The sequence below is a fragment of the Styela clava genome, chromosome 2, assembly GCF_964204865.1.
Source record: "Styela clava chromosome 2, kaStyClav1.hap1.2, whole genome shotgun sequence".
Classification (NCBI taxonomy): domain Eukaryota; kingdom Metazoa; phylum Chordata; class Ascidiacea; order Stolidobranchia; family Styelidae; genus Styela; species Styela clava.
Window position 1 is genome coordinate 15,582,849 of NC_135251.1, and position 27,978 is coordinate 15,610,826.

Sequence of the window (27,978 nt, forward strand, 5' to 3'; positions counted from 1 at the left end):
AAATTTTGCAGTATGTTATTTCTAACCCCCACCTGACTACGTCACCGAAAAATTATGTCATTGCGAGTTGCGACGTAACAATGGCGCAATAAGACCCACCAAAGTATGCGGATGGTCGTCCAAAATGCGCAGACGATCACCCGAAATGAAGCAAGCTATTTCTCTTGTTTTCTTGTCGCAACGATCACAATATGAGAGAGATAGCCGGCGTGATGGTGACGTAATTTTCGGATGGCATAGTCAGGTGGGGGTTAGGAATAACATATGCAAAATTCGTTATGCTATGCCCGCTGGAACTACTTGTGGTACTAAACTATACTAGACCCGGCTTCTTGATAACCGATATCATCATTCACAGTCATCTGGCTGTCTGGTCATGTTGATGGTCTAATTTAGGGTGGTCCAAACCCAGGCCCGCGGGTAGGGGTGGGCAAAATCGAATATTTTTTTCGAATCGAATAGTTCGAATATTTTTTACGAATGCGGAATAGTCGAATAACGAATATTTCTTTAAAATACAACGGGGGTCCGTCGGAGACTGATACTCCCTTCGAAAATTAGGAGAAACTTTGAAAAGTCAGCAACAAAGCGTTTTTTATTTACTGGTTTAATTCATTAAAATCGCTAATTGTTTTTGTCGCCGCGATCCTAAAGTTCGTAATCTGTATTCACGCCCGATTCATTTTTTGAAAGTATTAATTCTTGCGGGTCGGCGGACATCGAAGTTTTATTAGGTATACCCGTGCGTTGCCGTTGGAAATTTTTTAAAACTGTAAAAGTCACCAATAACGCGTGCGATAGCATTTTGCTATAATCGCCGATTGTTATTATCAGTGTGACGTGGTATTTAGGCCGTAAAAAACTTTATGTTGGTTTTATTCTCTCCAAATCAAAAATTTTCCACAACGTTGTGCGACGTTAACGATGATAATTATTTTATTTTTGTACACACACGGAATTGCGAATCCGGCGATAGTTTAATTAATATACGTTCATCGGCGGCGAGTTTCTGAGGACAACGCAAATTTTCTTGATTGAAAAGCGGCAATATAATATACTGAAAATAAAACTTTAAACAATATGAGTTTTATTGAGGCCTGCGACTGTTTAAAAACGCCTTTTTGGACATTGAAAATCGCAAAATTTCGTGTGCCTCTCGCACACATTATGTTTGGTCGGCGTTTAGAAAACATATCGTCACTAAAATCAAAGCACTGTTAATTGTGGGGATTGGCCTTATTATCCATTACCCAAAACGCGCGGGAGATCATCCGAAATCCAGCAAGCTATTTTTCTTGTTTTCTCACCGTTACGATACTGATGAGAGAGAGATCGCTGGCGTTAGTGACATTATACAGTTTAATTTTCAGTTCAACTTGGAGTTGTTTAAAAATAATTCAACTAAATTGTTGTAATTAGAAAAGTTCAGCTGTGTACTATTTATATTGTTTGGAAAATACATTTAGTAATGGTATAATTCCAATTTTGTTCAAAATTCTATTTACATTTGCCAATGAATGCAAGTCGTTACTATGGTACCATGACAGTATAATGCTACATATGAAACATTCAAAATATGCTTTGCATTTACAGAATTAATAATTGTGGTTTGCGTTTGTTATTTATATCATTAAGGGTATGCCTTATTTTTAGAAAGTTTGTACAGTGTTGATTGCTTTTTTATATTTGGAATAAAAGTATTTGTCTTGTGGGATTTATAAAAAATATAAGACAATATGCCAGGTACTGTTGGCAGAAGAACATTGGTTAAAGTTGAAGTTGGTGATGCAGAAAAAAGAAGAATTCCATCAAAGCATTATGTGAGTATTAGATATCTCTGTCTTGTACAACGAAAAAAATAAGTGTGAGTGAGTGAGTAATGGTTAAGTAGGGCCATATTGAGTGAGTAATGGTAATTTTTTTACAGAAAAACCCTTTTTTAATTACCGGTAATTCCTAACTATGAAGCCTAAAAATCTATTCCACGAAAGTTTATATTTATTTCATTTCTGCATCTTTATAATAACCACATAAAATGAAATCATTGAATTGGTGATTCTTCATTTCAAAATGTTCTGAGCAAAGTCATCTGCACTCACATAGAATTAGGGTTTGTGTTCAAATTTCATTTGTTACAAGCGAGAAAGTAAGAGGAGTAAGAGCTTATATATACAGCACATTTTTTCATGGCTCTTAGCATTTTATGATACATCATGCAACACATGCTTATTTTTGATGTGAGAATTTAGAAGTGTTTTTTTGAGACATAATGTGGTTGTTCTACACATATTGAGATTGAGAATATATTCCTACCATACAATTTTCTTGCTGGATTTATCATTTAATTGATTTTTGATGGTGGTTTTTTGACATTGAATTTCCTTATAGCCTACATATTGGATATGAAAGGTGCTAAAGTTTATTTGCATTTGGTGCCAGATTTTCAAATCGTTCTAACATATGGCTATCTTCTCAACATCATTTAGAATTCGTATCTATGAGAAATTGTTTGTATAAATTTAGAATTCCCACTCCATATGGTAGCATTTACGATTAAAACATGTTCCTATATACTAGAAGTCTGGTTCAAAATCAAATTTGAATAATCTAAATACCGTAGATCTTAATTTGGTAAATTTTTCTGTACTAGTCATATCATGACAAATGCCAAATTTAAACTGCAAATATGAGGAATTTACAGAAAAAATATTTTAGTTTATTTGAACTATTGAAATACTCAATTTTCAATTAGATTCCAATTTTGCTTGAAGCATATGCTTAGAACGTTCACAGTTATCAACTAGTATTTTATTTGTTGATAAGTTGGATATAATTCTGTTGACTTCAACAACAATAAGTATTTAAACCACTGTATTTTTTTTGTGGTTGTCCTATGATTTCCCTGTCAAAAAATATTTCATATCCCTGTAAATTCATGGACTGTCAATTGAGCATACTTGCTGTGTTTGGACCAACTATGAGTCATACTTTAATACAAATTGAATTTGTCAATAACCTTGAAGTTACAAAAAGACCAAGGCTGGTATTCTTGTATTGAACAGGATTATTGCACCATGCTTATCTATTATTCATAACAATATTTGCATAATAAACTTGGACATAGTTTGCAGTGTTCGAAGCTAACCAATATGTGAAAAAAGTCTAAAGCTTGATGCAAATTAGTCTTACTGAACTAAGATATTTTTTATAGTTTTCATGTACATATACTTCATCAAATTTAGCTTCAAGTGAGATATGTTTCAGCTGTGGCAAACCTAACAAATTGCAATTGAGATAAATTCAATTTTAATGTGGATTGTAACATATGGTGAATATGACTCAATTCTTAACTCAATTTTGTGTTGTCATTGAACTTTCTTTTAAGCTTATTCTATGAATTTTTTTTCAGTCATATGTCATCAAAGTATGGTGGGATGATGATAGTGAAACTGTCGTTTACAGGCGATATAGCAAGTTTTTTGAATTCCAGGTTAGATTGAATATTTGATCATAGAACAGTATGAATTTTATTTTTAAATGAAAGTATGGGAGAATGTACTATAGTACTTTTTTAAAATGATATTAATGTATTTTAGTGACTGATATTAGTTGAAAAGTTAGCGCAACCTAAACAATGACTGTTATTTTCTGTAACACCATGTATTCTAAATTTATGAATTTGTGAGTTATTTGTCTAATTTAAATATTCATCTTTTCCATTTAACAGATTATACTTTTGGAAACTTTTCCATATGAAGGAGGATTAAAAGAACCATCAGCAAGAATAATTCCATTCCTACCTGGAAAAATATTATTCAGAAGAAGCCACGTTCGTGATGTTGCAATGAAAAGATTAAAACCAATTGATGAATACTGCAAGGTGAATTATGTTTGAATTATATAGTATAATAAGCGGTAAAGCGCGCATCTCCCTCTGTTGTTGTATGATTTTGCTTGTTGGAGTATTGCAATATTGTGTTTTGTACTGTTTTTTTTTTAATATTTTTTTTTATGTTTTTCTAGCAATTTGCTATATTTAGAGGCACTTGCTTGTTGCACTTCTAGCACCATTGATGCAAAACTGCCATGGGATTTAAAAAATCTTAATTAAATTTCACAGTTGGTATAATCTCTCGGGTATGCACTTACATACCATAATATTAATTAGTTACAGCATAAAAGTTGATAACAGGTGTTGCAATTCTTGTCATCCTTTTTGTTTATCCTTGTCTACTTCATTTTTTGCTTTGAAAAATAGTAAGAGGTATGCTCTCAACAATTTTGATTTTTATTATATTATATTGACTTGACGAAAAATTATGATGCCAATTGCCATACTATGAAAAATAATTTTTCTACCTAAATTTCCATGTCATTTCGTTCATTTGTATGTATCAGCTCGTATCATCGTGTTTTTAATATTTAATCTTGCATTTCTTATAACTTAGGTCATTAAACAACTTGGATATCCGATATGACATAAGATGGCAAACATCCTCATACCGGTTTTTCAACATAACTAAATAAACAAAATATTATTTTACAAGATTGTATGACTCATAACCGGCTCCTTTAACTAGGCCTATGAATTATCATAGCACAACATTGTTTATATATGGGGGTGTGTGGCAGTGCCACATTTGGAGCGTAATCTCTCTGATTTCTGTGTTTTCTGAGTGATTTATTACTGCTATTTCCACCATTAGTTTACTGTTGACGTCTATTTTTATAATAATTATTGAGTTGGATGACATATTCAAAATTTTTACCAAAAATACACAGTATTATTAAAATATTTAAGTTTGGTCAATTTCGGGACATTCAAGGTATTTTATAAAAGGGTGTCATCATATTTGATAAAATTTATGTTAGCACAGATATCATATTTATGAATGTATAATGATAATTCGACAAAAGGCCTTCCGGAAGGCCTTTTGGCCTTCCGGAAGGCCCTTTTGACCAAGTGGTTTTGTAACATCATGTCATGTAGTTTCATTTTAAATTTTCATTAGCTCATGGTATTAAGTAATTGCCTGCTACTTCATAAATTAAATCATGGCTTAGAAATTCTTTAAAACATTATAGTTTTTTATCAATGACTTATTTAATTTTTAAAAAAATTCAATTTTTTAAAAAATTCGATAAATTCTCTACTTTTTAAAACCATTATTTCTCAGATGAATAAACCTTTGTGTTTTAATTTTTTCATGGTTATGATTTTGTTATATTATGTTGATACACCAAATAACTAAATATGCTAACAGAAGAAATCTCAAATACAAATTTTTTTGAAAAACACAAATTTTTCACTGAAAATTCCAAAATAGAAGTTTTATAAATGTGATTCCCGTTTGCCTATATTAATTTAGGTACATTTTTTTGTGTGAAAACTCACTATACAAATCACTAATGCTAAAAAAAACTATGGAAAATAAATCTAACTCCAAAAACATGATTGGTGAGACTCTTTTAAACTTTTCCTAAAAGGGCCTTCCGGAAGGCCCTGGCATTTTGTAACTTGAAAACAGATATTCTTACCGATTAGAGAATATTTGACTATCAAATCAGTACTGGTAATATTATTTTGAGTTCAGTTATATGAAGAGAAGTCAGCTTTAACCAACAGTTATTCTCATATAAGCCTCACTGAAGATTTTATAATAAAACAGGTTAAGATTCATTTTTACTATGTTTATTATAGAATAGAACGCAATAAAAACGAATTTTAGCTGAAACTGGAAAAACAAAAACATGGACAAAGAAACAGGGCATGCAGCATATGCCACACTACAAATTTGTCTCTAAATTGTTCAATTTGAGTTGCTTCTTTTTGCTGGTAAGCCATGAATTATATGTGCAATGAGACAATCTCTCCCAGTTGAGGGACTGCAAATCGGCTTGTCACATTCCTCGCATTTGTAGGATGTCTTTATGATTCTAGCAGCACCTCTATCATGTCTGCAAAAGTAGCATTTTTTCTGTTTTCTCTGGAAATCACATATTTTCACCAACTTATGAGCAGACGGAAGGTGTTCTCCAAAACAAGAGCTGGTCAGGGATTTCCGGCGAATGAGATTCAATCTCTCATTGAAAGTCAGCATCTGATTGCATAAGGATAATTTGAATTTGGAATGTTCTCCTGTCATGTAGGAAGTGTCACGCAAGATTTGATTGTTATCTTTATTAACAAAATATGACATCGCGAGATAAGCATTTGTGAGTAGAAATCCCAATATTGCTCCAAATTGACGGTGGACATAAGAGTGCGTTAACCATACATCTTCTAAACCAAAAGAACCAGTTCTCACATGATTATGGATGTCGATACCAGCAGCAAATTTTAAATAAGTTTCAGCCACTTGAGGTCTAGGGATATTGCCAGAGTGCTTGGTCTTTCTTGGTTGGCCAGTCAGTGTAGTAGAGCAAGTGGAAATGAAGTCTTTTTGCTTCAAGTCTTTGTATCTTGTAGCCATCATATTCACTGAATCTACAGATCCTTGGACAGATACCCACTGTCCTCTCTGTAAGTCATGCCCGATTTCGGATAGAAGTTGCCTGGGGTATCCTTTATGTGCAGTTTTCACCAACATGATCGCATACAAGCCCCTTTCTCTCATTAGTGCTCCAGCACACTTAACTGAACCAAACCAGGAGTCTCCGACAATGAGCCGGCCTGAACCTGCCCAATGCTCGGTCAAACGTAAGGTACAAGCTGTTGTTGCACCATACTGTGCGACAAACAACTTTTCTCTCATTATTTCCTTGCCTTCATGCAACTCCATATGGAGGACAATCTTAGATCTCCCATCACACAAAGTTTTCATCTCATTACCAATTGGCCTTGGTTTTCTCATTATTTTTATTTTACCCTTCAAATTTTTATGAAAGGATTTTATCATACTTTCATCGGCACAAAGAACATCTCCAGCAGTTACAGCTTGTTTCAAGCGATTATTAGTAGCATCCAGAAAGTCAACTATTTGTTGATCTTTGTTCGGACTAAGAGAGAAATTGATTTTACGGAGGATGGCCTCGAATCTGGGCAGGGGTAAATACTTCCCATAATCCGGCCCAGGCAAAAATCCAGATGTATCTTTTCTCCAATACATCCGACGCTCAGGTAATTTTAGAATTTCCATTGAATAAAGTATGCCAATGGTTACTACCAATTCCTGAAATGTGAGATCGAAACCGTCCTTATTTGTTGCTGGCAAAAGCTGTTCTTTAATAAAATTAATTGGCAAAAAATTCAGAAGTACATCTAGCTCAGATGGGCCACTTGCTACATCATTAATAAAATTCAACCTTGGTCCATAAGCTCTGTCTCCACTTTGCCTGGGATCGATTCTCCAGCCACTGTGTGGCCAGATCATCCTTTGCTGGGATATTGCACTTGACTCTGGCTCTGATTCTCTATCACTTTCCTCATCTGACGACGAAGAAACGTCCATCTCAGTGAGCTCACCGTCACTGTCTGAGCCACGTTCTAAGCTAGTGCTTGGCACATTCACTGACTTTCTTTTCTTTCTTGCATTCTGAATCCTTACTTTTAGTCTTTTTTGGGTGCTGCTTGAACTGCTGCCTGGTTCTTCTTCATGCAAATCAAAGTTTCTCTCTGTGTTGTGCTCAAGCTCAGCTGCATCGCTATGGTCAAACGCATTTTCTGATTCAATCTCATCTAAAATTTCAGGTCTTAAATCTTTATAGTCAATATCACACACAGTGTCATCATATTGAAATTTCACTCTAGCTTTTTTTGAAAACTTGAAAGTAAGTATGCCATAAAGACGTGTGATATTCTCAGGCAGAAAGCTTGAATATCGTTCTTGCGGTAGAGATTTTTCATCATCAAAATAGTACTTATCAACGGATACATGACTTCCAACCACAAATTCTGATGATACTGTATTTAGCAGTGTCCGAACTTTTGCAGTATTTGCCATGATAATATCCTTCTGTCTAGCTTATTAAATTTGACTTAAATAATATTATTTTATGAATCTGCAATAAAATATGTAATAGGGAAAGGTGGAGAGGTATGGGCCACTAAACTTTAGTAAGCCATACTGTTTTGGTCCTTTGCACTAAATAATCATTCTTTCACCGACTGAATGTTCAAGAAAACAGCTAACCATTCCAAGCAATACCCTCTTTAGCAGGACCAAGGAATAGATAGGTTCCTAGCACTTTGACAGATTTATAAAAGAACCACAACTGGTTGCGCTATACCAATTATTCATTTTTTTTCAAAAAGCTTTCACTACAGGAAATCACTAAGAACCCCATAGCTGAGGCACCTTCTAAGCTGCTGACCTGCAAGTAACATGTGCAGCTTATAGGGAATTGCGCAACAATCACACCAAGTTACAAGTGATGGTGACATCATGAAGCTATTGAACTGGCAATGGCCTAAATCTCAAGATGGCCCATACCTCTCCACTTTCCCATATGACTTTAATTATAGATTCCTCAAAACAGACTGGTTATTATCTATTATAAAGATTCTATATCAATGCTTATTACTGTCTATTTTGAACATTAGTAGTAAAAATTATAGGGCCTTCCGGAAGGCCCTAAAATTTTTACTACTAATGTTCAAGATTTCTATATGATTAAACATTCTGTACTACATTTTGTTTCTCATTAAATCAAGCAACCGACTTGAAATCATGGATTGTTAAAAAAAAAGTGCCTGCAATTACAAAGAATACATTTTTTGAGACTGGGACAACAAAAATCTGTCACATATTCTGAGCAATAAGCTGGGTGACTTTTTAATTATTAGAGTTATGAGGATAAGATAAGAACCAATTTGTCTGTTTATACACTGACATGCAACAATAACTTCTGTCGCTTCCATCTAGCATTCTGTATTCTTCGATTTGGCTAATATAGTTAAATAGTTTAAAAAAAACATAGGGCCTTCCGGAAGGCCCTTTTCTCCTCATGTTCACGAAAAAATTACAACATTATCAAGTGCTAGCAGTCCATTCCCACCACATTCCAATCTTTGTATATCTATAAAATATCACAAAACAGTAAAAAAAAGTGCCTCGATTAATGTCTGAGTTGTCCATACTTGTAATTTTTGAAAAATACATGAAAAATTTCATAGCCGACAAAAAGTCCCTTTTTTCAATATTTGAGCAGACTACAAAAAATTTATCTGAGGGTTACAATTACTAAGTGTCTGTAAATAACAAATAATGAACTATTCAAAGCAAAAAAGTTGAAAAAGTTTTTCTGGTATAGATGCGGTGAAAAATTACTGCAAAAATGACCAAAAAAAGGGCCTTCCGGAAGGCCCTTTTTTAGTCGAATTATCAATAATATATTAGGCTGAATTATTTAGGCTTGAGACTTTCTATTAATTTGCCTGATATATTAATCACTATTTAGTGATTAACATAGCTTTTCAATCCAACTGTTTATAATATAGTTTCAAAGCATCAGTTAAATTCAGAGTGTTAATCAAAAACATTCCTATTTGGTAGCAGCGATGTTCATCTTCATTATAATAATAAAAGTTGCCCTGGGGGGTCCTCTGAATGTCCAGTGTTCAATTTATTGCTACCAGGAAGTTGACATTCTTCATACAAAAAAACACTGCACCTTTATTGCTGAGAATTTTTGTTTCAAAATGATGATTATCGGTTTACGCTTTAATGATGGTTCATTGCTTTGTGTTACATTAACCAGTTCATTTGGCAAAAATGCATTTCAATGCCATGTGGAAAATTTTGTCTAGACATAAGAGTTTGCTAATTACGACAATGGCTTTTGGTCAAGAGATTTTAATGCAAATCATACTTCATTTTTGTGAACTTAACACGTTAGATTTTGATGTCTTTAAACTCTGATATCCTCAATAATTTTACTCTTGAACATTTTCATTCATGGTGGCGCATGGTGCCAGTATATGAAACAAAAGGCTCATTTATCTAACATTTATGGTATATATCTTAGTATAATTATTAAGAATTTTGATTTATTTATACTCTTACCAGGCTTTGATCAAACTTCCATCTCATATTTCAAAATGTAACCATGTGCTTGACTTCTTTGAAACTAGACAAGAAGATTTGAACCCAAGCAGAGAGTAAGTATCAATAACATCTTTTTTTAATAAAAATATATGCACAATCACTCTTTTATATTTGATGTAAACCGCTCACAGGAATACTTAACATTGTTTATGTATAAAACAATAATAATTTCAGATTCTGAAATTTTAATTCACAATTTTGAAAATGAACTTTTTTTGCAACAAAATAGTGACCATTTCCAAACAATACGCCAACGAATGGAGATTAATTTCTAAGCCAGTGATTGCAATTTCCACTTGTATTCTAAATCACACATTTTTAGTATCCTTGTTGGATTCTATTTCACCCCTAAGTGATATACAAACTTGGAATTTGCCCTGCTTTTTAGGCTGTAAGCTTTATGGCAACATAAACTAGACTTTTCCTTTAAAATATTTGAGCACTGAATAGTGAAGGCAATTCAAATGGACAATTATTCATTTTCGGATCATTTTTGTAGTATTGATACAGTAATTTTTTAAAACTAAAGGATGGATAATTTTTACAATGTTTATCACAAATCTTTGTGCAATTGCTCAACAGTTGTTGCTGTCTATATTGGTGAAGTCATATTATAGAGGGTAATGAGCCACATAACTTCTCTGCATGTAGAATTGCTATATTCCCATGAGAAAATGCCTGTTTGATGTTGTCACTTAGTGTTGACACTTTGGCGGTGACTCGACCGAAGGGAAGGAAATAGTACTCCTTTTATGTTCTAATTATGATCACATTTGACTTTGAATTAATGTGCAAATATGATTAGTTTGATGTATATTTATATTGCTTATTCACCATTTAATTTTTTCTTACCATCAATCTTTTTTCCCTTTTTTATTACTTGGGAAATCAAGATATATATAGCAAAATCAAATTTATTACATCTAAAATTGGATGTAATTCAAATTTTCGTTCTCCATTATTATTTATTTAACTGGCACAGTAAAAGTATAGGATTTTAAGTATGCCTGCTATCTTGTTATGGCACCTCCACTCATTTTCTGATTTTTTTTAAATCTGTTTATCTTAATTTAGGTTATTCCTCCATTTTCTAACATATCCCAAACGTACATAAGGTGGACAGGATATGTTTCTTTGACGAATAAAAAACGTTATTTACTTTAAAAAAATTACAAATGGTTACTCTATAATGCCCACCATATCCGAATCATTTATATATTTTACATACCGGTACCTAATATTAAATACGGATACGCTATTTCAAGTTTTCATTGGGAACCAAAATTGTTCTTTTTTCTGATTATATCTGATCATGTATTTATCATAATCGTTGTTTATTTTATAATTATAGTTGAACAGTGTTAAGTGTCATTTTGATTGTTTGGATATTAAAATTATTTGCCAGATATACAATATTTGAATTGAATAATTTGTAAATCAATGTTTTTAACTTTTCAGAGAGGGTTCAAGAAGACGAAAAAGGGATGACCAAGGTACGTTATTTGATTTTTTAGCTTTTGATTGAATTTGTCATTCTGACATAAATATGATAAAATAAAAAAATTGTTGGTAGAGACCTTATGAATTTATTTTTCTATGAAAAAACAATTGCTTCTGACTTATATTATTTTCACTAGCATGCTAACAAAGGTAACAGGACAATAAAATTCAAAATAACTTTTTATTTACCTTTAGTTTTCATTATTTAATTTAAAATCTGTTATTAACATATTACCTACTAACTTTACATTTATCTAACATGATCTCTGTGTAGTTTCATTCTGAGACTTTTATATAGCTAATACTTGTCTTGCAATTCAGTAATTTTTGCTTAGTTGCACAATTAATACCTTCAAATAAAATAAAAGTGTATTTCCCTGGCTGTACTTACTTCAAATATTTAACATTCTAAAATTCTTATTGCTTTCTTCCAACTAGGGGTGTGTGAAATTGAAATTTTTGATTTTATTAATCATTGTTATAATGTAAAAATGAAGTAAATCGGGTTCCCTCTTTGTTTATGACAAATTTTCACTTTGAATTGTGTCTAATTAATGACAAAGAAAATAACATTCTTGCAAGGGATCTTTCATTCTTCGCATTTTGCTAAAATTGATTCAATTTGATGGATCGTGTTGAGGTTTGATGTAATATGGTGGGTATTTGGGCCTTTCTCTATACTAAATACTTAATTTTTTTTATTTTCAAATGCCTATCCTAAATATTACTGATCTTTGACCATTGACCAGTAACACCTGATTCATACGTTTAATGGTGACAATGAATGAATGTGACGAAATACAATGCCACAGACTAATCGTCACACAAATTTTCATTCGGCCACGGCACGAGTCATTCGTGTCTGGTTTGAATAATTTAATCTCAGTTTTAATCTACAATCTCCTTTTCTCTCTCCTATTAATCCTAAAAAGGGAATCGTTCACTTTCTCTCTCACGATCGTTACGAGGCATACGGAGAAGCCAGTCGCTTAATAAGGGTGAGTCACAGAAAAGCACCTTGCCTATGATGTCATTGCCCTTGCTGTTGTGGGATTTCATGTTGCACTCTTTTCTTGTTGTGATTAATCCTTCACTACTTTATCCACAAGTTGTTCTTTATCATCAAACATTTAATGCTAAATTATCTTCATATATGAGAATGTGGGAAATGTCACTTTGAATGTGAAACTTAATTGTGTGTCCAAAATATTATTGTCTTGCAAGTGAAAATTGGATAACATTTTGCTTGGACTGACCAAAGCTGACCTTTATTAGAAAATGTAAACACATGGTACATTATAAGTAATATAAATACTCTTTTACTACTACCATTAGACTTTTATTTTCTTTCTCAAATAAATAAAACACTTTTTCACAATCTGCATTCTTGTTTTCATCTTAATTGCCCTGTTGCAAAGAGACTGTCAGCATGAGTCACGCTTTACAGTTGCTATTGTGGTCACATTTTTGTGGGCTCTTTTTTGCTTTATACCAACTTGTGTCTGAGGAATTCTGTCAAAACCATATCTAAACATGCCATTGTTCATTCATGCTTGTTAAAACTCTTATTCCGACTATAGTAAACAAACCATTTATCTTCTAACTTCCTAATAACATTTTGTTATGAGTGTTAAATCTATATTGCACCTGTCGGAAGAATGATATATATTTGAGTAGCATATTTGAATAGTTTGGGATCCTGTTTAGAATTGTCATTGCAATTGATTTTGATTTTAATTAATCTAAATCATTTATTTCAGCAAAATAGTGTTATAATATAATTTATGTATATATTATATACAAAAAATTTTGTTTATAAAAAAATTATGTATATTTTATAAAAATACAAAATTTTTTGCTCAGTAGAATAAATTTTAGAACAATGCCTTAGTATTAATTATTTGTATATCCACTCTGATCTATATCTGATAATGGTGGATGTGGCAACTTCAGTGAAGAATTCATCAATTCCATGAATCACAAATTCTTGCATCAAATAGATATTTGGTATATTGTTCACGCCACATTGCTGTACGAATATCTTAAGAGTTACGCATCAGAGCAATTTGCATGGTTCTGTGCACATAACCTTGTGTTGGAATGAGAACATACCTAACAATATCACAGCAATTGAGTTGTCTTCTTAAATTACTAACATCGCTGTTGTACCATTGCAATATTTTACGACCCATACATGCCAGTCAATATGAAAAATGGATAAATATCAAAATTAAGATGGGTTGATTCAAACTTGAAATTTTGTAATTAATATATTGTATAGGCCCATTCAATTAGTTTGAATTTGGCAATGCAGGGAAGTTAAAATAGAGTGCTTTGATTTGTTTTCTATTTTTAGATCTTTTATACAGGGTGTCCAAAAAGTTTCGCCCGATTCCATAGCATTACCAATCGCAAATTTGAATAAATTTGGTTGTATGATAAATGGGGACTACAACATTCAACATCTATAACATCCAATTAGAAACAGGTTGACTATAAATCTTTTTTCAAATTAAAAATAATAAAAAAATTGATTATAAAGACTTTATAATCGGGCGAAACTTTTTGGACACCCTGTATAATAAAATGATGTTGCTCTAGCTTATGCTGCTAGATTTCAATTCTAGAAATTGATGCTTTTTCCATTTAACTATTCTAAATTATTCCGAAAATCAGAAATTCAAAAGTATTGAATGTTTTCAAATATTTCATATCTTTTCGACATCCCTGTATATACAATATCAATTTGGTTATTGGCAAACTCAAGACACAGAGTCTGCCAACATAATATATTCGTGTTTGTTATTTGATTGCAAGTTCTTTATAATTTCTTGATTTCACCGACAACTAGCATTTAGTTAATCACTGTACAATCTACTTATTTTAGTTTATCTTATCTGGTGGTGAAATGTGTATATTTTGATTTGCAATTAACTGCGTCCCTGAGGATCATTTACTACTTTCTGTGCAGACTGATCTTTCAATGTCTCACAATATTTAACTTTGACGTCATTACAACAGTTCAACATTGATTAGTCTGGTTCTAGTTCCTATTTTTATTCAGACAAAAGATTTTCTAATTAATCAAGATTTTTTTTTCACAGAAGATTTTTATCCAATAATGCTGATGAGAATATTTATATATTTGCAATCACAACCTGTACCTAGTGCTGGTAGTCTTGTTCATATTTAACAGTTTTGGTCTCTAGTATTCATCACTCTAATTTATTTCATCGAATTTTTACAAAGAGTTAGCATTCTGTAAAATTTGTCTCTGAATATTGTTTACCATATTGCCAATGCTTATTAAGTAAAAAAATGAACATTTTTTTTATCACAATCAAAAATCTTTTATATTCCTAATAAAGCCAATTTCAACATCCATGGTACCCCTTTAATAATGCAATGTTTTACATTTCTTGGAAGTTCCTTTATCTTTAGATCAGGTTACTTAATCAATTGTTCATCAATAGACTAGGATAGCCTTGCGGATTGAGATTAAATTGCCATTTTTTATAATGGTACTTTCGCAATCACAATCCATCTTTGTAATGCATTCTGGTGACCATTCAACACGATCAATGCGGCAATGCAGGCAGACAAAAAACAACCCAACTCATTCAATTTTAATGATCGTCTGGGAAGTGGTGACGTTTGCATATACAAACTTTGTCTTGACTTGAGGCAATGCGAATAATAGTTTAAGAGTTATTCAGGGCTAATCACATTTCTGCTATGTTAAATAGGCATTGTAACATTAGATCATCAGAGGTAAAAAATTAAATGACCTGCATTTCCAGCAAGTTTGTAATTAATATGGACTGCTGTGTCAAATGATAATAAATAGCTGTAACCATCTTTATTAGTAACATTCAGCATACTTTATATTAATAATTATTGATATTTGGTAAAATCAGGAAGCTATAGTCTTGTTTATTTATTGTATTATGTTAAATTGTAAAATCAAAAAACTTGCGTAAATACACTCAATAGAAACATAAACACAGATCTGACGTTTCTCTGCTTACTAATCATACCAAAATTGCATTATTTTAGCTCATTATTATTGCTGACTGCACTTATTTTATAATATTTTACGACTATTTACACCAATTATCCAATATACTACTGGCTTAAATCTTTTAAAATAGAAACTAGGTATAATGATCAAAAGATATAATTAAAGTTTCAAAGTGTTTAAATTGATCTGAAGCATTTTTTTAAACTCATGTTCGGAGTCAACAGTAGCTTCGGTATAAGTTCATGGCTCTGTCTATAAGCATAGTCATATACAATAATAAACATAACACACGAACTAGGAAAACAGTATTGAAAGTCAAATTGCATGCTGTGAATAATCACATCACATGCTAATAACGCAGGTCAACAAGTTCATAACGTTGAAGGAAAATGAGCTTCAAATAGATAGAAATAAGAATGATGTATTTGGGTGCTCCCGAAGTATGCGAACCAAGATGGCGGACATCGGAACATAACATGGGTAACAGGTTAGGGTTAGGCGATAATTTTTTTCCAATTTTCCTTATTTTAGTCCTATTATCAGTTCGAAGACTAGCCAAGAGCCTCCCGTAGTATTTACACCTAAAATTATGGCCTAACCCTAACCTAGTACACATATTACATTCCGATGTCCGCCATCTTGGTTCGCATACTTCGGGAGCCCCTGTATTTGAATACCATATTGTGTAATTTTATTGAAAATAGCGCTGTGACGTTATTTTGAACAGACTGCCGGTTTTCATCTATTTATTCCTATTATATTTTCTACAGTAGGCCTACTTCATAATGCAAAACCTATATCATTCTTAATTTTTTAATCGATCTAATCTAATAATAAATTGTGATGTATTTGTATGATGCATGGCAAGTTATGTCATATGTCTATAACATGTGTTTGTCTGTCCATGTCTGATACCTACAAATATCACTGAGATGTTTGTTAAATTTAGCTAATTTTATGCCATATCAAATGTCAGTTCAAAAAATATAATGTCAGAATGTAATTTATATATTTTGTTCGTCAAATTTTGAGCTCACTCCATAATGACTAAATATTCAAAATTCGGTAAGTAATGGAGACATATTTTGAACTAAATAAAATTACTTAGTTCTGATTTTATGGGCGTAGAATGGACACCAAATATTCTTTCAAATAACAACATTAGAATTACCACGTCTATTCATCTGGGAAAGTTTAATTGTTCAGCTTTTCCCAAACTCAACCGAGACATGGAATAAATTGAAAAGCATGGTTTTTTATATTATTAATGATAAGCCATTTTTCAACATTTTTGGCGATAATATTAAATACAAAAATCCCGAACTCTATTTCATACTGCACTATGTAGAAATGAGTCACTTTAACTCTCTGAGCATCTTTTTAAACAAGTGATTGTAATATCGTCAGCAATTTTCAACTTCATTGTTTGTAGAACACTCACATTGCTGTTCATATTATATATTTACACTATGTTTTTTTTTCATTTTGTTGTAATCATTTGCATGAAGAAAAGTTTTAAACTCACACATTAATTTTTGATATGTCGTGTTTGATATTTACTCAATTAATTGTGAAATAACAGGGTTGTGGTTTTATTACTAAGTTTGATAGGCTATAGTCACAGATTCAGTCCTTGGTCAGACTCTCTTTGGTGAATCAGATCCAGCTCAAGTTGTATTTGTTCTTTTTCTAAGTCCAATATAGCATTTGAATAGGTATGGTGTTATATTGATATCAGTTGCTATGCTTACATTGTAGGCACAGTCCCACTGTTCACCAACTATATAATCCTATGTAACTTAGCCTATGTGTAAGAAATTGTATAACCCATGATAAACTAAGAGGGTTCTGGTGCTACACAACTTATGAATTCCTTCTATGTTTATGGGGATGAGTGAAAACCCTATTAAAAAGGTCTGAAAGATTTTGTTCATGCCTGATGATATTTTGTTGAACAGAAATTGGTGAAATTTCGGGACCATTACTCTTGGAACAATATGTAGCGATTGCAGATTACAACAGCACTCAACAAAAAGAATTGACGATGACAATTGGCCAGAAAGTGGAAGTAATAGAGAAGAATGAAAATGGTGGGTTGTATTATTTTTATGTATTCTACTAGCTGTTCATTCATATACAATACTGAGGGTGTTTGATCAGCATTCTTGATGCCACTGCTAAATATTTTGTATATGTCTGCCGTGACTGGAAAAATTTAAAAAAACCTTACTGCAAATAAAACTTCAGACAACTAAGAAAGTTGTTCATATATGAATAATTTGACATTCGTGAACGGTATCCCATAATTAATTTCAGTTTTGAATGTTCTAAATAGATTTATTTTTGCCATCAGTCATGATATGTGAAGAAATTTAAAATATGTGTAAATCATATTTTATCATAATTAATTTCCTTTTCAAAATGACAGGTTTTACAGAAAGAAAATCAATAATGATGGTTTTTTGAATTATATAAAAGCACACAGATAACAGTCTTGAATTTTGTTAGTTTTTTTGTGTGTCTAAATTCACTCGATGGCCTAGCAGTGAAAGCATTGGACTATGCTGGATGCTAACTATCACAGATTCCACATCTCCGGTTCAACTCCCATTCCCCTCCCCACCCGGGGTGTATTAAATTATTGGAACTGCCCGAACTGGAAAAATTCCGATCTTTCAAATACAATTAATAGTAGCTCCTTACATGTCGTTAGATATTAGGGGAAGCGAAAGAGGCTGTCCAGAGCGAATAAGTGCCATATAAGATTGGGCATTCCACTTTAATGCATGTTTTAGACTTTATATACCAGTACATGATTGATTACATTGAATTACCTGAACCCTAGGAAACTACTTAGACTTAAAAAAGAATGTTATGCTTATTAATTAACTTACTGATTTTTTCAATTTGTCTTCGAAGTGTTTGTCTACATTTGTGAATTTTTGCAATTGTATACTATTTAGTTGCTCTGAAACCAATTATTTTTCAAATTGTATTTATACAACACTCATTTCACACCTTTGAAGGACTGGAATTTTTCCTTTTCGGTATTACCTATCCAATTTATCACACCCTATGTAAGGTGGTGTAAATGGGATTCAAGTCTGAGATTTGTCGCCTGTGATGCAAATACAGATAACGTTTAGGCCGTTTAGGCCATCACACCCATGAATACTGAAATAATATTTTTCCCTCTTCAGGTTGGTGGTTTGTGAGTAATGATGAAGGAGAGCGAGGATGGGTTCCTGGGGTTTATCTTGAGAAACCAGATGGAACAGTGGAAGATCTTGTAACAAATCGAGCTGAACCTGGTCAAGGTAGATAAATTATCTTTCAGCATGCTGTTTGAAACATATTTTGATTTGCTATAATGTAACAAAACCATCAGATTTTATTTTACACAATGAGTGGTAGAAGGAATGTTACTAAATATGAAGCAATGCTATCTTATATTTGAAAAAAAACTACAGTTTTCACACATTCCTGAATTTTAACAAAATAATCAATTGCTATTACTCAAATAATCATAAAATATATCAGTCTTCTGATGTATTAATTACTAAACCATAAATATTTTATGTATTCTGTGGGCCCAGTAGGTAAAGCGACTTAGTAGCGCTGGCATCTTGGGTTCAAGCCCACGCCCTCAAGCTCACTCATAGTGTAATAAGTTGGATAGGCAATGCTGAACCAGAAAGATAATTATTCTCCTAAAATCTTTTTAAAATATATATGTATATTAACAAATTAGTGATAATTTTGTAATTCCCGATCAAATATTTGTTAAAGTAGTCTATATAAAATCAATTATAAGTATTGGTTTAACTTTATAAATTTGTGATCACAGTATATTGATCTTATCATTGAGATAATGAAGAAATATTTCTTCAAATGTGGATTAATTACTTTATTATTGATAGGGATTTTTTGTCAATTCAGTTTTATCGAATGTCGAATTGTTCAAAGCAAAATTTTACTTGATTGCAGAAGCACACAACTGAGGACCCTTTAATGTTTCTTCCATCACGTCATAGTGAAACTATATGCACTGATTGTAATGCATTATAGCAAAAATTAAACAACTAATTTTATTATGATTATGATTTGAAACCTGGTTTACATTTTAATGTACTAAAGTTGTTTTTTGTTTATTGATTCAATAATAGCATTACTTGCATTTGAATGCATTGTCATACCACCTAAACATTGATTAAATTTATTTATTTTTTGAAAAAAGTGCAGCTTGACCTGCGGTACTGGGCAGTATCAATTCTTATAAGAGATTACAGATTTAATATTTTTCTGCCAATTTTAGGATTCTAATCAACAGCCTTGAGATTTGTTCGAATCCCGCTTTGTGCCGGTAACTTTTCAATGACTTCCTTGATTATCACAATCACCGGTAACTCGTGTGACTAGGTTACGTAATGGTATTGTGATATATGCTTGTATGTAATTTTTCAATACATAACTCTACATCACTAAAAGTACCAACTCTCAAAATGACTGGAAGTGCTTTCTTTTTAATAGAAAACAGTGTGTGTTTTCTTGATCTTTATTATAAAATTGAATATAAGTTTGTTGGTCACCACCCCAGTTTATTCTCTATGAGACCAACATTATTTAAGACTCAATAATCCATTTTTAGGTATTTCGCTTACAGTTTAATGTTTGGTTTTGGAATTTACAATGGTGTGCAGCCAAACTTTCAATTTTGAGAAGGATATTGAAAAACCATACATTTAAGGACTTCGCATTTGCAATAAATGATTTGCGTCGATATCACGCCTAGAAATAAACATTATTTGAAAGTTTACATCCACACCTCATGGTATTTCCTATTGTCCGTGACCTACTTGACCTGATGATAGACTCCTTTTTCCAAAATAATAACTCAAAGCAATCAATCTGTGGTGTCATTAGGTTGTTGGCACAGTCTATGATGTCATAGTAATGGCACGAGAGGAAGAAAAAGCAATAATATGATGAATAGACAAATCAATGACCTCATCTGATCATGTAACACTTCCGAGATTTCACATAATGATATGTAAAATTACGTCATCTCTCTATCCTCATTCAAAAATCATTAAATATCCAGGCAAAGAACTTCATTTGACTGTCCAGGTTTCCGGAATTTTTCACAAACAATTGTTGTTAGGGTTTTGCGTCATTATGACTGTTTCCATACTCCATTGTTTGATCATAAATGACTGGGCAGGCTTATGTTCATACCAATTGAGGTATGCCTTGTCAGAATCCGACTATTTAAAATTTTAGTAGCTACCTAGTCTTGTACCTGCTTAGACATCAATGGTATGAAAATACTACGTGAAAACTAATGTAATTTAATCATTTTCTTACACATTTTAATTTGAAGATTCACAGCTGATACTACTTTTAAAAAGGACCGGAAATTTTCTGGTGGGGCATTGGCATAGTTGAATCCGACACCCTAACCATTAACCACTAGACCAGTGGTTCTCAACCGGGGGCCACGAAGCAGTTCCAGGGGGGCCGTGACACAAGGCTAATAATTGATCATAAGGCGACTCGTTTGCAGAATTTCCTTCTAAAATCAAATTCCCTGTTTTGGCGTTCACTGCATTTTATTTCCTAACTAGGTTATTTGCGATCACTGGGTGTATTCACTTTCTTTGTGCGTGAATTGTTTGATCATAATGGAATTTGGAATCTACCAATCAAAATAGTTCGCTGGTAGGCCGTCTCACCTGCAGACGGGCGGTTTCACTAGACTGCGAGATAACTTTCGCTATCGAATTATAGACGCAATATCCCATATGTAAATCCATAATGCCTAAGATACGTAAATGGAACGACAATTAGATTGGCTTTACAAAAGTAACTCGTGATGACAGAGAATGTGTTCAATGCCTGCATTACTCGTATGTAATGAGCAGTGAATCATTATGTCCACATAAACTCCAAAAGTGAAGTGACAAAAATCATACGCAGGTGAAAGACTTTGTCACAACCTATTTGTGCGAATCTGGTTTTTCTGATCTTGTTAGCATCAAAACTGTCTCAATTTTGACAGTGACATTCGCCTGGCTATATCAATGACGGTCCCTAGAATTAGGAACCTCGTCAGACAATCCAAAGCGCAAGATACCCATTAGTTGTATACTAGAAAGCTTGGTCTTTTCTGTCTGTGGTTTGTTTTTGCATTCCATGAAAGGTCGTAAAAACATACAATCCAACATGTTTAGTTTTTGGAATGACGTACAGGGGGGCCAAAGGGGCAAAAAGGCGCCGGAAGGGGGCCACGAACCATAAAAGGTTGGGAACCACTGCACTAGACATTTGCGTCGACACTCAGTAGATACATTTCTTTCCGCTCGACCTTTTGTGCTTTTTAAGATATTCAACCATTTTTGTTTTTAAGGTGAACATTATGTGACGACAAATGCTTATGTTGCGGAAAATTCTGATGATATAAGCTTTGGTGCCGGCGTCATCGTTGAAGTTTTACAGAAGAATTTAGAAGGCTGGTGGCTAGTCAGGTATTAACCGTATTATTATGTATTTTTTTATTCTTAAATTAATTGGATATCTCGAATTAACTTCGGATAATGATCACATTTTTGAAGCATTTAAATATATCAGAAGTTTTCAAAAGTTTGCATGTTTCGTTATAGCCAGAGCCGGGGTCCAAATATCAAGCTCCCTTGAGTTGGTAGTTCGGATTTTCAGACTTTTGATAATGGTGATAATCAAAGCCAAAATTTATTACAGAAACTGAAAAAAATTGAATTTACCAAGCATCCTAACTGTCTATTAATTCAAGAAGGCTTTCGCGAGCCAAAGTTTTTACTTATTATCGAACTCTGATTTTCTTGGGAGTTCGAAGCTGTAGTTGGAGTCCAAATTCCCATCGACATAAGTCAAGAATAGAAATTTTCATCAACCTATAGTCAGAATTTGGTTGTAAATTTCCCGACTTCACTAGCCCTGAGGGATTTGCAACATTTAAGCTTGATAAATTAAACTAGTAAAACTAATCATGTTCTCACTGTAGTCATCAATGTGACATTGAATTTATTAAAAAAATAAAGATAGTAATGAAAAATAATTTTATTCCAGTTACAATGGAAGACAAGGCAATGCTCCAGCGTCTTATCTTGAGAAATCACACAACTGGGTTCCAGAAAATAATAAAGTTGAAATAATTTCTTCTATTCATGACTTGAAACATCGGCACAGTCTGCCAGCAAATAGTTTATCCTCAATTGCATTTCCATCTCAACGTATCGTGAATTTTTCTTCATCAAATTCCAAACCAATTCCAGCGGAAGTTCACTCTATTCCTGAAGAACCAAAATCTCCAGGTAGGGAAGAACATTCTCACGTTTTCTTCCCAACTAAAAATAAATGCCTATTTTTTGAATATGCCCGTTCAGTCTCTGCACAAGACTGTTTCGCAGCGCCCTCAAATAAAGCTTATTATAAGGAGCCACTGTTATAGGAGGAGATACTATTTTTACTGGATCTTGCAAGTTTGGCCAATATGATTATGTCAACTCTCTAACTACAACTATTAGATGAATTTGATGTTGCACATTGTTACTATACATGTGAAATCTAGATACTGTGGTAATTCAAAATTTGTTTAGATTTTATATAATTTAAACTGATCTAGTATTTCCATATTTGCTTATTGCAACATTTCGAGAAATAACATGATCACCATTGTTCAAGACTCCCTTACAATTAGTTAATTACTCCAGACCTTAATTATAGTCCACATGAAAACACAATAATTTTTCAAATGTGACATGACAAACCGATATCAATACAGATATTACTAATTTGTTTATTTATTTTAGTTTCACCATCCTACTTCAAAGAAAAAACAGTTCAACCTCCTCCCAAAAGATCATCCGTGAAACGAACGAACAAAAGACGCCCAATGGCTCCTCCTCCATTACCACCAAGTGCTGCTGCAGAGCCGACGTATGAATACACAACAGTTGCTTCATTTGACTCAAATATTCCTGATGGTATTAGCTTCAAAGATGATAAAAAAGTTGAAGTAAGTTGTTAGACATTTTGCTTTGCTGATGATAACCATTAAAACAGTGAATACTTGCATTTTTATGCTGAATGCAGGGATGGCTGAAACCAAATAATCTACTGTTCCGAATAATGTTAAAATGATATTTCCAAATATGGAATTTTGACTATATTCTGAATTTAAAATATTGGATAGTTGTGCTAATGATTTGGTTTCTGTGAGACTAACTACTTGTCCTTCTTCTATGCTTTTGTGCCAGCGGATCCGTATGCATATAATGCAAGGATGCCGATTCAATAGTCTTGCTGCACACTAACACAAATATATTTCTGTAACGAAATATATTTCTGCCAAACGAAATTGTGGTCAAACGAAACGTTACAGAAATATATTTGTGTTAGTGTGCAGAAGTGTCTGACCTTGGTCAGACGAAACGTTACAGAAATATATTTGTGTTAGTGTGCAGCAGGACTCTTGAATCACATTGGATAGTTGGTTTTGAATTAATTCGAATACTTCAATTTTAACATCCTCGGCCCAGCGTTACTGAATTGTTGTGCCATATAATGTTTGTAATATTTTTATACTTTTGCTCCGATCGAATCTAACCTGCTCCAACTTTATTTTAGTGAAATTCTGGGTTTTGACAAAACTTATCGATTTGTATATTCACCCTGTTTCATGTGCGTGTAATATGATTATCTCAAGTTTGACGCTGAGCCTGTTTGAATCATGAAAAGTTAATTCAATTTAATTGCTCTTATATTTTATTAATTTTTTTTACAGGTTTTAGAGAAATCACCCGGTGGATGGTGGTATGTCAACATAGACGGTAGTGAAGGATGGGCTCCTGCTTCTTACATTGAGAAAAAAGAGACAAAGCCGAAAACGATCGTTCCTCCATCACGACCTGGCCCTCCCAAGTTACTCAAAAACAATTCCACAAACAGTTTTAGTATCACTGCTGCTGGGAGATCTTCCCCTGTCCATAAAGTTCAATCATCAGACACTGTAAATCATCCAGTTTTAGGAAAAGTCGCTTCAATTCCAATATTACGAAATCAGTCATCTATGTCGCCAGCGAAACGTCCTTTACCACCTTTACCCACATCGGTGAGCTCTTCAAATGTTCAAGATTGTTCAGATACTTATGAAGAAGTTGCAACTCGACCACTCAGTGAAAATATAAAATTTGGTGCGTCCAAATCAATTCCTCCCGCTGTTCCCAAAAGTACCGCAAAACCCAATTTGAATAAAACTGCAATAGAATCACAGAAAGTGGAGACAACCCCAGTTGATTTCAGAAGCGTATTGAAATCGAGCCTTGCCAAGAAGAATGAAATAAAAACAAGATCCGCTCAGTCACCACCTCGTCCCTCTACAAATCCTTCGCCATTATCTAATGTTATGAAACCAAAAATCCAACCAAATAACATAAACCTTCGTCCAAAAACGACAACTTCTACTCAAAAGCCTTCAAATGTTAGAAATTCTGTCACAAGGATGAACTCAAATGAAACATCTTCGGCTGTCAATAACCTAAAACCTGTTTTTGGAGGCAAAACAGCAGAAGGACCTCCTAGGTTGCCCCCAAAACCAAAACCTGGCCTTAATTTTGTAAAAGCTAAACCAGTGCAGGGAAATGTGCCAACTGACGATGACGCCATAACCGATTTTCGAAGTGTTTTGCGTTCGACACAAAGAAAACAGTCTGCAAGCACAAATGGTGTTGGCAGGTCGAAATCTTTTACCTCTGACAAAGTAATTGGCATGAAAAAGGTAGAACAGGGAAACAAACCCCCTTTTGTTCCTAAAAAGCCAGCAAATATGCCCCTGAAACCTCCTGTACCGACTAAAATGAAGGAATTGGACGAATTTTCAGGCGGAGAGGAGAATAACCCGAAAGCCCCAGGAAAAAGAAATACCAAAACCACAAGACCACCATGGAATTCTGGTCCAGGAACAAAGCCGGTTCTTCGTAGATTTCAAACTAACAATAATTCTAATGTAGATGAGGTCCAAAAGAAACCTGTATTCACAGTGGGTCATCTTAAAATCGAACTCAAAAATCCGCCTGATTTAACTAAATCTCTACCAAAGCGTGGATCACCTGATGGACAAGTAGACTGTAAGTTTGAAGATACCTCTAAAAGTAACACAATTACTCCTCCAACACGGACTAAAAAAATTTTAAAATCTAAACATAATCCTAAAAATTCTAAATCCGTATCCAAAACAAATTTACAGAAAACAGAATCGAATGATTCATCATCAAATTTCTGTATTGCAATGTCTGATTACACGGGAATTGAGGAATGCGAAATTTCTTTCCAATCTGGAGACAGAGCTGAACTCCTTGAAAAGGGTGATAATGACTGGTGGTATATCAAAATAGGAGAAAATGTGGGATGGGCACCATCTACCTATTTCAAACTGCCATGCGAAGAAGAGTCATCAGAGAAAGACTATGTCGCTGTCGATGGCTCTTCTAATGCCAAGAGCGACCAAGAATCATTTTACAACAAAATCGAACCAGAAAGACCCAGTTTTCCTTCTAAGTTTGTCGCTGTAGCTGATTTTGAAGCAGATAATCATTCCATGGTAAGCCTCCACGCTGGAGATGAAGTTACAATTACCCAAGAAGCTTCTGGTGGATGGTGGTATGCTATATTAAGTAATGGAAATGGAGAAGGTTGGGTTCCATCTAGTTATTTAGATCCTGTGGAATAGAGGATAGCGCTTATGTCTAATGATTTTTTTCTGTTCTCGTGTTTATGCAATGTATTGCACAGTGCCATACTATGTTATTTTTCATCATAAGTTTCCCAAATGTATTTTCTGAAATTTTTGAATTCAGGAGGGTTTATTCAGATTTATTTTCTGTTTCACTCTCTGTAAGTGTTAGATTACTCCACATGTCATTCTTCCCGAATATTAACATTTTATAGACGAAAATCCAGCGTTATATTTTCAGCATTACTAAATTGTATTTTCAACATAAGGGTTATTTATTTTCGTTATTTTTTCAGTATTATTTTTCTTATTTCTGTTACTACCATTTACCTACACACAATTTTTCTTCATGTAAGATTCAACATCTTCTATTAATCAGGGGATGTTCAGTCGAAAAAAAAACTTTACTTGGTGCATTCTTCTTTGTGTTATTGTATTTAAGACCATCTCTCAAGTGTTGTATTTCTTGAGAAACATTTATGCTTGGTTGCTGGATTGAATGGATCTTAATACCTGTTGTTGGTATTTTTCTTGCTCACCCGATGTACTATACTCTGACCATTAACCAGTGTAATCTAGTGTGAAATGTCTTGTTACATAACAATAGTTTATTCCACATCATGCTATGGTATATTGATGTTAGCCCTGTACTTGTTGTCTCGTATTTTTTTGATTTCAGTTGTTGACAATCAATGATTTAGATGTTGTGAATTTCTCACAACGAAAGATACCAGAACATAGAACTATTATGTGTATTTGACTGTTTGTGTCATATTTTATGTTTATTTTTTAACATTATATTCATACTTTGGTCATTTATTATAGAAGGAACTTAGTCGCCATTATACTGCAATAATTTAATTTCTCCATCATGCTTTTTCTCTATACCATATTACAGCACCACTAGAACAAGTCTCGTTAGCAAGATTTAGAAGCGTTTTATGTAGGTTTATTAGTTTTATTAACTTTCGGCTGAATGTACAAAATAATCTCATGGTTTGTCATATGCCTCGCATATCACTTGCTCACACATAAGAGTATTTTGTCATGCCATGGTTTTGTTCAATTGTTGGACATATAATACCGTTCAACTGAAAACACAGATCTCATTTACTGCTGCTTTGTTTAAGTAAAGTATTCATAATAATTTTATATTGTCGTTTGCTAATTGTTTCTTCAATCATTTTGCCATTGTTGCAATATTTCAGTGGTATTTTTATGTTTAGTATATTATGTTTTTGTTCTCAGCGTGCTAACACTTGCTAATACTTCATCTGAACTAGGTCATTAAATGAACTGTCATTTTTTAATAAAATTGTTTATTTGGTTGGAATATCTCATGCTTATTATTTTTCCTTGATCCCAGAATCGAACAATATTAATAAATCACTAATTATCTTCTCAAAGTCTCAATCTTTTTCAAAGTTTGTTGGGTTTTACCTTGTTTACTTAAATTTTAGCGAAATTATGTGGATAATAATATTCTAGGGTTTGAATGATGAAGTAAAAGGAGGATTATTGGTTGCTGTTAACAACCTACTTTGATTAGATGGGTTGCTTTGACCTGTTTTTCAGGGCTGATTGACCTGATCCAAACAGTTATAAAGTATGCAGTACTTTATTATAAAGGAAATCAAGGAATG

The 27,978-nt window shown here is 33.2% G+C and overlaps 2 protein-coding genes across 3 annotated transcripts in view; one reads left to right on the forward strand and one right to left on the reverse strand.

Annotated features, from left to right (window-relative positions):
• Positions 1-27,978, reverse strand: part of LOC120335366 (uncharacterized) — a 118,074-nt gene that overhangs the window by 73,696 nt on the left and 16,400 nt on the right. The window lies entirely within an intron of this gene.
• Positions 1,598-27,735, forward strand: LOC120336968 (uncharacterized). 2 transcript variants are annotated; one of them, XM_039404782.2, is made up of 12 exons: positions 1,598-1,820; positions 3,410-3,490; positions 3,728-3,880; positions 10,008-10,099; positions 11,505-11,539; positions 12,479-12,544; positions 17,526-17,657; positions 18,768-18,884; positions 21,974-22,091; positions 22,672-22,916; positions 23,415-23,620; positions 24,389-27,735. In XM_039404782.2, the coding sequence occupies exons 1-12, from the start codon at positions 1,737-1,739 to the stop codon at positions 26,330-26,332; spliced, it is 3,273 nt and encodes a 1,090-aa protein (XP_039260716.2). In that variant the 5' UTR covers positions 1,598-1,736; the 3' UTR covers positions 26,333-27,735. The 2 variants fall into 2 exon arrangements, with proteins under 2 accessions (XP_039260716.2, XP_039260717.2); XM_039404783.2 differs by lacking the exon at positions 12,479-12,544.

Coding starts and splice junctions, on each gene's coding strand:
- LOC120336968 (XM_039404782.2), top strand. CDS start 1,737: ATGCCAGGTACTGTTGGCAGAAGAACATTGGTTAAAGTTGAAGTTGGT. Junction 17,658..18,767: donor AATAGAGAAGAATGAAAATG/GTGGGTTGTATT, acceptor TTCCCTCTTCAG/GTTGGTGGTTTGTGAGTAAT. Junction 23,621..24,388: donor AAGATGATAAAAAAGTTGAA/GTAAGTTGTTAG, acceptor TTTTTTTTACAG/GTTTTAGAGAAATCACCCGG.